The sequence below is a fragment of the Chiloscyllium punctatum genome, chromosome 48, assembly GCF_047496795.1.
Source record: "Chiloscyllium punctatum isolate Juve2018m chromosome 48, sChiPun1.3, whole genome shotgun sequence".
In the NCBI taxonomy this organism is placed as follows: Eukaryota; Metazoa; Chordata; class Chondrichthyes; order Orectolobiformes; family Hemiscylliidae; genus Chiloscyllium; species Chiloscyllium punctatum.
Genome location: NC_092786.1, coordinates 46383589 through 46396383, shown reverse-complemented (window position 1 = coordinate 46396383; position 12795 = coordinate 46383589). Strand labels below are relative to the sequence as shown.

Below are 12795 nucleotides of genomic sequence, written 5' to 3'. Positions count from 1 at the left end.
CCCCACATCCGTGTCATTACAGTGCACCCCCACGTCCGTGTCATTACAGGGCTCCCCCACGTCCGTGTCATTACAGGGCTCCCCCACGTCCGTGTCATTACAGGGCTCCCCCACGTCCGTGTCATTACAGGGCTCCCCCACGTCCGTGTCATTACAGGGGCCCCCCATGTCCGTGTCATTACAGGGGCCCCCCACGTCCGTGTCATTACAGGGGCCCCCCACGTCCGTGTCATTACAGGGGCCCCCCACATCCATGTCATTACAGAGCTCCCATACATCTGTGTCATTACAGGGCTCCCCCACGTCCCTGTCATTACAGGGCTCCTCCACATCCGTGTCATTACAGTATTCCCCCACGTCCATGTCATTACAAGGCTCCCCCACATCCGTGTCATTACAGCACTCCCCCACACCATGTCATTCCAGCACTCCCCCACGTCTGTGTCATTACAGTGCTCCCCCACATCCGTGTCATTACAGTGCTCCTCCACGTTCATGTCATTACAGTGCTCCCCCACGTCTGTGTCATTACAGGGCTCCCCCACGTCACTGTCATTACAGCGCTCTCCTACAGCACTCCCTTACAATGGCATGCAAATCTAACGTACCAGGACCAATTTGTTTGGATAGGTTTTCTTGAAGGAATTTATTTTTGTGTAATGTATCACGATCCATCTAGATTAGATTAGATTTAGATTAGATTACTTACAGTGTGGAAACAGGCCCTTCGGCCCAACAAGTCCACACCGCCCCGCTGAAGCGTAACCCACCCATACCCCTACATCTACATCTACCCCTTACCTAACACTACGGGCAATTTAGCATGGCCAATTCACCTGACCCCTGCACATCTTTTGGACTGTGGGAGGAAACCGGAGCACCCGGAGGAAACCCACGCAGACGCGGGGAGAACGTGCAAACTCCACACAGTCAGTCGCCTAAGTCTTGTTCCAAGGTGCCCCTAATACGCACTGTCCCTGAGTGACTGGGCACGTGATCATGTATTCCTGAGGCACACAGCAGGATGATCCACTGATGGAACTAAAGAGACACAAGTCTCTGTTCTCCGTGTGCTTCAATTGTGTTGCCATCAGAGAATATCTTCCATATTCTGCCAACACGTATATGGTTAGCATTAGCTAAACCCGGGATGGGAATGCGGTCCTCATCATGAAAAGTTACAAATGCAAAGGTGAAGATTGAAAGCGGGGGTCGGGCTGTGACTGTTTTCACCCCATGATGCCCGAGTGGTGACCTGCTTTGCTCCAGCAAGGTGATGTCCGTCTGTGTTTAATCACAGCACTATTTGTTTGAAAACTGCCCCGTGGGCTTGCCATTGCTAATGGGCTTTGGTCAGTAGCAAGTTTCATTTGATTCCAGCACCACGTTAACAGGCATTCGGAGGTAAGAGGGGCTGCTCCTGAATCCCTTTAAGCAATCCCGCTTTATTAAACACATCTATATATTATAGATTACAAAGCAAAAGCCAGCAGCACAGCAGCAGAGGTAAAGCAGCTGCATTATTAATGTCTCTGCCATGCTTCATGTACGAGATCAATTATTCATAGCCGTTAATTATTCATGTGATTAAAATACACATATCTATTAATTAGATAACTCAAAAGGAATTTGAAATATTGAGTATTTAAAACAACAAAGATTCTTTTTGTCTACACAGTCAATGGTGGTGGAGGGCCCCTGGTGAAGACCAGCATGAGACCCATTTACAGAAATCCACTCTTCATTACTAATGGTAAACTCACAGTGATGCACACTGGGGCACGGGTCTATTAGTCTGTAAAGGCAGAGCTGTAAATTTTGGGGTCAGTGTACAATCAGTCGATGCCGAGTGATTAAAGTGCTGAGAACACAGGCTCCCCAGGGCAAGAACTGTAGCCGACATCATTGAATGCAATCACATCAAGATTAATCCTCTGGCTTTATTTTAAACTCTCTGCTTTCCCTGCCTGCTGATGCTATCTACCGGAGATATAGCTTTTGTATCATTAATGCCAGCTTCCATTCCCTTCGATTTACCAGGGAACATGGAACTACTTGGGGCTACGCTGCATTAATGATCAACACTGCTGCCATTGTGATGTTGGAGCCTCAGGGCTGTTTTAATGCTCATATCTCTAGCCACATGTACCTGAGCATTGGCTTACAGTCCACTGAAGCCCAAAAGCAAGACAGAGTTGTAAGGAATGCTAGCCATTACCTGAATCTACGAGTGATGTACACCTTGCCTATTGTTTTGGGAGGTCTAAATGGCTAGCCATAATTGAATTGAACATAAACAACTCCCTATCCTACAGACCCCTTTGCCCCTCTCTAACACTCACCCTCCACATGGACCCCTCCCGCTGGCCTTTTCCAAGATAGGATAGTGAAGGCGGCATTTGGTATGCTTTCCTTTATTGAGCAGAGTATTGAGTACAGGAATTGGGAGGTCATGTTGTGGCTGTACAGGACATTGGTTAGGCCACTGTTGGAATACTGTGTGCAATTCGGGTCTCCTTCCTTTTGGAAAGATTTTGTGAAACTTGAAAGGGTTCAAAAAAGATTTACAAGGATGTTGTCAGGGTTGGAGGATTTGAACTATAGGGAGAGGCTGAACAGGCTGGGGCTGTTTTCCCTGGAGTGTCAGAGGCTGAGGGGTGACCTTATTGAGGTTTATAAAATTATGAGGGGCATGGATACGATAAATAACTTCCACAATGTCCACCTTCTTCCTCAACTGAGGATCCCCCAGCACTGCAGTTGACAGGACCTTCAGCCAGGTCCAACCCATCTCCCACACTTCAGCCCTCACCCCCCTCTCTTCCTCCTGCAACAGCGTCACCCTTGTGCTTACCTACCAGCCCACCAGCATCCACCTCCAACAGGATGCCACCATCAGCATCAGACACATATTTCCCTCCTCTCCCTTGTTCGCCTTCCGTAAGAACCATTCCCTCCAGGACACCTTGTTCCATTCTTCCCTCACTCCCAACAATACCCCACAGCCCCACGGCACCGTCCATTGCAAGGTATAACACTTGCCCGTTTACTTCATCTCTCCTCAGTACCCAAGGGCCCAAACTCACCTCCCAGCACTTTACCTACACTTCAGTCAATCTAGTCTACACTGCTCACAAAGTAGTCTCATCTACACTGGAGAAACAAGGTGTAGACCCGGTGACTGTTTCATAGAACACTTTCCATGTGTCCACAAAAAAGACCCTGAGCTTCCAGTTACATGCCACTTCAAAACACCACCCTGTTCCCTGGCCAACATCTCTGGCCTAGGATCACTATAGTGCTCCAGCAAAGCTCAGCGCAAGCTGGAAGAACAGCATCTCATTTTCCACTTGGGGACGCTGCAGCCATCTGGACTCTGAATCGATTTCAATATGTTTAAGGCATGAGCACATTTGCCCAAAACACAAGGTGTTGTTATCACATGGTCAACTATTACAAACAACCCATTGTTAGCCACTAACAGTCTCCATTAGCAACTATTCATTCTCCCAAGCTGACTGTTATCCAGTCCTGTATATGTCCAACTGCTCTTCTCTCTCTTTGGACTTCATCTCCTTTCGTTGCTTACTCCTTACCCCAGTCTTCCTTCTGCATAAAAACCAACTTTTATGTACAACCACCCGGTGAAGGAGCAGTGTTCCAAAAGCTAGCACTTCCAAATAAACCTGTTGGACTATAACCAGGTGTTGTGTTATTTTTAACTTTGTCCACCCCAGTCCAACACATGCACCTTCAAATCACAACTTTTTCCTAGCCTCTATCAGTTCTGAAGAAGGGCCACTGGATCCAGAACTCTGCTTTCTCTCCACAGATGCTGCCAGACCTGCTGAGTTTTGCCAGTAATTTCTGTTTTTGCTTCTGATTTCCAGCAACTGCAATTCTTTTGGGTTTTTTATGGAATTGATCATCCCTGTCTCAGAGCACTCCAAGGAGCAGGGTCATTAAGATTAGATTACTTACAGTGTCGAAACAGGCCCTTCGGCCCAACAAGTCCACACCACCCCACCGAAGCGCAACCCACCCATACCCCTACATCTACCCTTTACCTAACACTACGGGCAATTTAGCATGGCCAATTCACCTGACCTGCACATCTTTGGACGGTGGGAGGAAACCGGAGCACCCGGAGGAAACCCACGCAGACACGGGGAGAACGTGCAAACTCCACACAGTCAGTCGCCTGAGGCGGGAATTGAACCCAGGTCTCTGGCGCTGTGAGGCAGCAGTGCTAACCACTGTGCCACCGTGCCGCCCACATTAAGGTCCACACCAGACCCCAATCGTTATCATGAGGGGAACTGGATGGACATAGTGTTAAAATTCAGTCCAGGGGCTATCTGTAGACACACCAGAAAAGGTACCGAGGTGGCATATTTAAAATGTCTTGGTGAGCCAGGAACAGGAGGAATGATCTCCCAAGTTCCACAAGAAGGACGTAGTTCATTGTTGTGTAGTGGGGGACTCCTTCCCTAAGCCAGGTCTGCGCCTCTTAACGCTGAGGATCCTGAGGTCAGTGAGAAGCATCGTTTGGTGCCTTCCACACATCACCATATTCATTAGGCCCTGAGCTTACAACTCTGGGCTACAGTAAAGTGCTACCGAGCCGTCAGCTGACAATCGCCTGGGTATCTTTGAGTTAAAAATATCAGCAAGTCAGCCACTCCCTTGCGCACAAGTGACCATTTTGATGGCCACCTTTGCGTTTGGGACAACTGACCCCAAAACTGGAAAGCTCGTGACCCAATCCACTGTGCACAGCCTCCCCGCCCCGGCACTGGTCTCCTGTTGGCCTCGTCCACCAGGAATAGTGTACAACCTGTGGAGGCTGACAATGCTAAAGGGGGAGAAACAAATTAATAAAAATCCATCCTCCCGTACACAAAGTCACATGGCCACAGGTAAAACACATCTGGAGATAGAACATTGAAACAGAAAATAGTAGCAGCACCAATCATTTGGCAACCATTCAATATGATCGTGGCTGATTATCCAACTCATGTCCTGCCATCTCCCCTTTCCTTTTGATTCCTTTAAACACAACAATTACATTCTTGTGTACATTGAAAACACTCAATATTCTGTCCGCAATCGCATTCTACAGTAGAGAATTCCACAGGCTCACCCCTCTCTGGCTGAAGAAATATTCCATCTCAACTGGCACACCCCCAACTTCCTGAATTTGTGACCCACAAACACCTCGGTGGTGAGATTTCGGCAACGTGAGAAACATTTCTCTTTCGCAAGTCATGTCAAATGGCAGGAGCCAATCCCTATTGCTACCTCCTGCAAGGAAACCTGCTACCTTACCTTGGACCACCAGTCGGCCCTGTGCAGTACGCCTCACGCGGGTCCCTGGTTTGTTAGCTGCACAGACATACACTCCAGAGTGCTGCACCGATAGATCAGAGATCATGAGATTTCCTGTGCCCAGCACTTGGATTCCCTCCACACCAATTGGTCTGCCATCTGTGGATACAGATATTTAGAGATTAGCAGTAATTTAGTTTGTGGGAAAACAATTCTGTTTCATCTGTTGCATAAAACCTTGCTGGCAAATCCAGCATGGAATTACAGAAAGGCAGGGATTAGTTTTGTATTTGTATTTTTGATACAAGGCTGACTTGATGGAAATAGTTTGGATATTAAACATTTGGGCTTATTATACAGAAGGGACCATGACTTTGTCACTGGTAAAACTTAGATGAAGAAGAAATACCTAGAGATGTGAAGAAATGAACGGTGAAAACATTACAATGGAATGGTTCAGTGTTTTTGCTTCAAAAAGAAGACTTGGGTCCTATGGAAGTATCTTCTGCGCTGTTTCGGATCCATGACTGAGAGTTTCAACTGTTCAGGTTATATCAGAATTCTCTAAAGACTGAGGAACAAAGGATGCGGATTTTTACAGAGTGAGACTGTGGGTTTGAGCTGTTACCTTGTGCTTGAAGTTAGGTAAAATGGAGTGTGACAAAACCTTTACTTTTTCTATTTGCAAGCAGTGGCTTCACTTTTCACAGAATGGTTTTGTGTGGGGGAATTCATGCCTTACCAACTTAATAGAGTTCTTTGAGGAAGTGACCAGGTTGATAGATGAAGGAAGGGCTGTTGATGTCATATACATGGACTTTAGTAAGACATTTGATAAGGTTTCCCATGGTAAACTAATAGAGAAAGTGAAGTCACATGGTGTGCAGGGTGTTCTAGTGAGGTGGATAAAGAACTGGTTGAGCAACAGGAGACAGAGAGTAGTAGTTGAGGGAGTTTCTAGAAATGGAGAAAGGTGACCAATGGTGTTCCACAGGGGTCAGTGTTGGGGACACTGTTGTTTATGATATTGTTGTTTGTGACATAAATGATCTGGAAGAGGGCACTATTGGTATGATCAGCAAGTTTGCAGATGACACAAAGGTTGGTGGAGGAACAGAAAGCATAAGGGACTGTCAAAGAATACAGGAGGATATAGATAGACTGGAGAGTTGGACGGAAAAGTGGCAGATGGAGTTCAATCCAGACAAATGTGAGGTGATGCATTTAGGCAAGTCTAATTCTGAAGCAAATTATATAATTAACGGAAGAGCCCTGGGAAAAGTTGATGGGCAGAGAGATCTGGGAGTGCAGGTCCATTGTACCCTGAAGGGGGCTGCACAGGTGGATAGAGTGGTCAAGAAGGCATATAGTATGCTTGCCTTCATTGAAGGGGGTAATGAGTACAAGAGCTGGCAAGTCATGTTAAAATTGTACAAGACATTGGTTCGGCCGCATTTAGAATACAGTTCTAGTCGCCACATTACCAAAAGGATGTGGACGCTTTGGAGAGGGTGCAGAGAAGGTTTACGAGGATGTTCCCTGGTATGGAAGGTGCTAGCTATGAAGAGAGGTTGAGTAGGTTAGGTTTGTTTTCACTAGAAAAAAGGAGATTGAGGGGGGACCTGATTGAGGTTTACAAAATCATGAAGGGTATAGACAGGGTGGATAGAAATAAGCTTTTTCCCAGGGTGAGGGATTCAATGACGAGAGGTCATACTTTCAAGGTGAGAGGTAAAAAGTTTAAGGGGGATACACGCAGTAAGTACTTCACACAGAGAGTGGTGGGCGTCTGGAATGTGTTGCCAGCAGAGGTGGTAGAGACAGGCATGGTAGATTCATTTAAGATGCGTCTGGACAGATGCAGGAGTAGGTGGGGTGCAGAGGGATACAGATGGTTAGGGATTGGGCGACAGGTTTAGACAGTAGATTTGGATTGGCTCAGGTTTGGAGGGCTGAAGGGCTTGTTCCTGGGCCGTAAATTTTCTTTGTTCTTTGTTCTTTTAGAATAATCACCAGCTTTGCTTCAGTGGGTAGCACCTTAGTATCGAGAGGCTGACCCAGTACAGGCTGTGCCCAGAAACTTCAGTGTAAAATCTAGGCTGATACTTCAGTACCACACTGAGTGAGTGCTGCAGTGTCGGAGAGAGTAGAGTAGTACTTTTTATGTCATTTCTACCATATACAACTGATACAGTAAAAACGAGATAGTGTTCCTCCAGGACCATGGTGCTACATGGACAACACAAACTACTCGGTCATACACAGGGTAGCGTAAAGTGCAAAACACGCAAATTACAGTGTAATAAGAGAATGATAATTAATAGACATTGTTCGAGCAGCAATTCTGAGTTGCGCAAAGAATTTCAGATGGAAAAAAAAATCCAATCCTACTGTGTTAAGAGCCTGATGGCTTGAGGGAAGAAACTGTTGCACAGTCTGGCTGTGACTGACTGAATGCTCTAGTATTTTCTACCAGACGGCAGGAGGGAGAAGAGTCTGAGTGAGGGGTGTGTGGGGTCTTCCACAAGTCTCTTAGCCTTTTGGATGCAGTGTGTGGTGTAAATTTCTATCATGGAGGGAAGAGAGACCTGATGATCTTCTTAGCTGCCCTCACTATCCGTTGTAAGGTCTTACAATACAAGATGGTGCAATTCCCGAACCAGGCAGCGATGCAGCAGCTCAGGCTACTGTCAATGAACCCTCTGTAGAATGCGGTGAGGATGGGGGGTGGGAGGTAGGCTTTCCTCAGCCTGCACAGAAAGTAGAGACGCTGCTGGGCTTACTTGGCTGTCGAGCTGGTGTTGAGGGATCAGGTGAGATTCTCTGCCAGGTGGACGCCAAGAAAGTTGGTGCTCTTCACGATCTTCACAGGGGAGTCATCGATGCCCAGGGGAGAATGTTGGCTCCATGCCCTCCTGAAGTCAACGACCATCCCTTTTGTCTTGTCCATGTTCAGAGACAGTTTGTTGGCTCTGCACCAGTCCGTTAGCTACTGCACCTCCTCTCTGTATGCTGACTCACCATTCCTGATGAGACCCACTACACTCGTGTCAACAGTGAATTTTATCATGTGATCTGATCTGTGCATTGCTGCACAGTCATGTGTGTCAGCAGGGTGAACAGCCGGGGACTGACCACACAACTCTGAGGGGGCCCCCCGGCTACTTCTTGGATGAGAGGTTAAGTGAGAGGTCCCTCCTACTCTTTCAAGTAAATGTAAAAAATCCCACAGCACCATTATAAAGAAAAGCAGGGTATTTCTCCCCAATAATCCAATCAACATTTAATCCCTCAACATATATCACTAAACTCTACTCATTATGACCTTGTTGTTTTTGGGGGCTTGCTGTGCAGAAATCATAGAATCCTTACCGTGTGAAAGGAGGCCATTCAGCCAATCAAATCCACACTGCACCTCTGAGGAGCCCACCCAGACATCCCAATCACCTCCCCAACCCTATTCCTGTAGCCCTGCACTTCCCATGGCTAATCCATCTAGCCTACACAACTCTGGACACTATGGACAATTTAGCATGGCAAATCCACCCTAACCCACACAGACATGGGGAGGACATGCTCTCAGACAATCAGCCAAGGCTGGAATTAAACCTGAATCCCTGACGATGTGGGGCAGCAGCGCTAACCACTGAGCCACTGTGTTGCCCTGATGGCTGCTGTTTCCTATACTATAACAGTGACTACACTTCAAAAAGTACTTTATTTGGTTTTAACATGGTTTGGGATGTCAGGGGATTGTGACAGGCACTACATAAAGGCAAGTTCTTTTGTTAACTTTGTGAAGTTGATTAATGCGGACGAGTCTGAAATCCATCATTGGGCACACAATAAATCTACTCCTAAACCCTCAAGCTAATAGATAGTTCTTGTGGGCATGGTGCATGTTATCATTTTGACTGTACAGTTGAACTGAGATCTCATTTCGGAGCAACCGTTTTCATTCTCACTTGGAAACAAATGGAGTGATAGATGTTATGAGTACGATTGGACTGAAGTTTCCTAAGGCTGGAATGTGGTCAGCCAACTGCCCCTGCTTTTATCAAACAATAACATGCACCTCATTGAAATTATATTCATTTAACTTGGGTAAAGCTCAGAAATCTCCCTCCAACTTTATGCAAACCTACTGGCCAGGTGCTCTGCACATCCAATTTCCATTAAAGCCGAATGTGCAAATAATATCTGGTTGCTGAACACACAAGCAAGTGACTCACTAAGAGGAATGTTCCACAGCTTCTTCTCCAGTTACCACTCAGTGGGTCAGTTTAATCCAAATTGGAATGGAACAGTCTCAGTCTCATTTGGCCTGAACCCATTTTGCTCCTGCCAGGTACTAGCCTCTCCCAACCAAGCATGTTGTGTATTTGCATAATGCACAATGGGCAGCATAGTGGCTCAGTGATTAGCACTATTGCCTCAAAGCGCCAGGGACCTGGGTTCGATTCCAGCCTTGGACGACTGTCTGTGTGGAGTTTGCACATTCTCCCCGTGTCTGCGTGGGTGTGCTCCGGTTTCCTCCCACAGTCCAAAGTTGTGCAGGTTAGGTGAATTGGCCATGCTAAATTGCCCATAGTGTTAGGAGCATTAGTTAGGGGAATGAGTCTGGGTGGGTTACTCTTCAAAGGGTTGGTATGGACTTGTTGGGCCGAATGGCCTGTTTCCATACTGTAGGGAATCTAATCTAATCTATTAAAGGTTAAATGACTTGACCTTAGTTTCAGTATCACTCCCAGATCAGCACCACTGGTGATAAACTGCAATAAGGATTAAACTTGCATTCATGTAGCGCCTCCTCTGGACACCACAGCAGATTTTACAATGGATGGGTTGTATCTGGAAGTATAGTCACTGTCATGATGGAGGCAGCAAATGAACTGGTTGCTTGGTTGGTTTTTGAATGGCATTGACATAAGAAAATTAAACAGATTATGTTCATAAACCTATTCAAATGCCTCTTTACATTTCCCTGAGCAAAGACTGGTTGCCTTAATTTTAAAATGTTACCTGACAATCAGCATCTTCAGTAATTCATAAATCCCTCAACTCTGCACCAAGGTGACAGGCCAATTATCAGGCAAAACCTACACTGGGTCTTGAACTTGCAACTCCACCACTCAGAGGTTAACAGTCCCACCGATTGTTGCCAATGAGGCACGAGACTATAGAAGGATGTGACTTGATTCTAAACTCAAGCAACCAGCCAATGTTGCAACGGTGAGAAAGGTTCTCCCTACTCTATCCAATAGCAATCTTTCTCCAGCATCAGTTGCATGACCAACTGTTTAAAGCAAATCGGTGGCACAGTGGTGCAGTCGTGTGCTGCCGATCAAAGTCGAATGAACTATGTGGAAACTGCAAATCTCACTTCACACCAAACCTCTTCAGTCTTCAGTTTAGCCTGGTTTCAGATTCACGAATTAGTGTGAAAGGATAGAGGACAAAGTAAATCACCAAGTGCCTTGTCTTATAAGAATCTCCAAACTCAACTATATAGTAATTCCACAAACGCAAAATTCTCGTTTTTAATATTAAATATAATATAGAACACATGCACACATATATTGTATAGTGTACTTTATGCCATACATCCTGTCCTACACTTGCAAAAAATCACAATCTTCAGGGAGGATCTTTCATTTGGAAAACTGTATAGATTAGTGACCAGACAGAAGACATAAATCTGATGTGGCACAGAAACAAAATCATATTATAATATGAGCCATATTTTAGTCAATTCAATTACAGCATTATACATTATAAATGTGCTTCCACTATAATGATATCTTCAATGTCCCCATTATAACTATATCATCATCAACCATTATAGCAACCTTTAATTTAGTACTGCACATTAACAGCTCTCAGTTCGAAATATTATTTTGGGAACAAAATTTTTTTAGAAACCCAATTTTATTAGAAATCAGCTTGAAGAATCAGATTCGAATTTCAATCAACACATGAGATAACCAAGTTTAGGAAAATATTGTTCAGTTCATATTTATCATTGTCAGTTAATAGCTATGAGAAGATTGAGTTCAAATCTTCCTCTGATAAATTTCTTCGTTAGTTGGATTGACAGAATCCCGGGTTTCAACTCCAGTCCTTCATGTCTCAGCTGATCTGATCTAAAGTTTTACTTTTAAATATTTTGATGTGTTCTTATTTATTGGTAAATTCCAAAGCTTACAACAATTTCTGAAGCACAGAAACAGAAACCATAGTTGTTTCTCCAGCAGAGCTGAGGAACTGGAAGCACTTCATCACCACAACAGGCAAGGGATGTAAAAAATTCTCATCATAGTCCTGATCTTTACAGTGAGGCATGAAGAGTGAAAAGAATGAAAGAATCTACCAAAGATCCTGGGCAGGATCTCACCATCATTCTCTGGATCTACCTCCTGCTTTACAACAAAATCAAACTGGCATGGAGGGAAAAAAAACACGCAGTTTGGAATTCCTGCCACTCGGAATGGCTGAAGGTCGATCTGTGTGTTAGAGAGGGCATTGGACCACAGAGTGTAGAGTGAGAGGGTGGTTCTAGAATCTTCCTGCGGTGTTCGATCATCTTGGCCAGCAATGAGTGCTGGGCCATGCATTTATGTTGTGGAGCTGGCATTTATCCTCTTCACATGTTACTGCTTGGTCTCCTGACCCCAATGCAGCTTTAGTGAACTTTGAACTGGACTCCCCATTTCAATGTAGAAAGCGGATTTAAAAATGTTAATAAAGACTCTTGCCTCTCAAAGGCAAGACACTCAAACGCCATGAGACACACTCGTGTAAAAACAGCACCATGCAGAGTGGTTCAGGATTGTGTTTTGCACATGTGATGGATTAACCCTTCCCTTCCTCAACACTCTCCAGTGCATCATAGGGTGCTGGGGCAGAATAAAATAACAAGGTCAATATTTCTGAGTCTCTACACCTTCCAGTATTTCTGCCTGAGTGCATCTGCCTTAGTGTGTTTATCCCAGTGTCTCGGCATTGTAATCATCTGACCTATGTGTCTCAATCAGTGTATCTCGGTTGGTTGACGACCTGATGCGTGGAAGGCAGTGAATCACATACTGAGCGTTGATTATTTTATACTCTGCCAGTTTTTATTAGGCAAATAGAACAATACCTCTTGCATTACAATTGCACTGTCCAGGTGGGTCTGTGGAGTATGAACCACAATTTCACAAATCCTGAAATATTTGGCGACTTACCGCCCAGAATAAACCATTGATAAAGACTGCTCATGCTTCATGCTGGAAATCAAATGCTTCATTCACTCAGCTTGTGGTACATTGATATTGGAGACAGAAACGAGTAAGGTATGAGTCAAATCACAGAGTACAAGACTAGGACCAGAATGACAGTTGGTTGGAGGATCCTACTCTCCAATGAGAAACAAAGTTGCTTGTTATTACAAGTAAACCAACACCGAAAGTTGATGAGGATTTTCTA

The 12795-nt window shown here is 45.2% G+C and overlaps 1 protein-coding gene across 2 annotated transcripts in view; it reads right to left on the bottom strand.

Annotated features, from left to right (window-relative positions):
- The window catches only part of igdcc3 (immunoglobulin superfamily, DCC subclass, member 3), a 118984-nt gene that overhangs the window by 30033 nt on the left and 76156 nt on the right, over positions 1–12795 (bottom strand). For both annotated transcript variants that reach the window (XM_072565133.1, XM_072565134.1), the window contains one exon: positions 5329–5487. In XM_072565133.1, coding sequence (XP_072421234.1) covers positions 5329–5487 — 159 coding nt within the window. The remainder of the gene's footprint in view (positions 1–5328; positions 5488–12795) is intronic.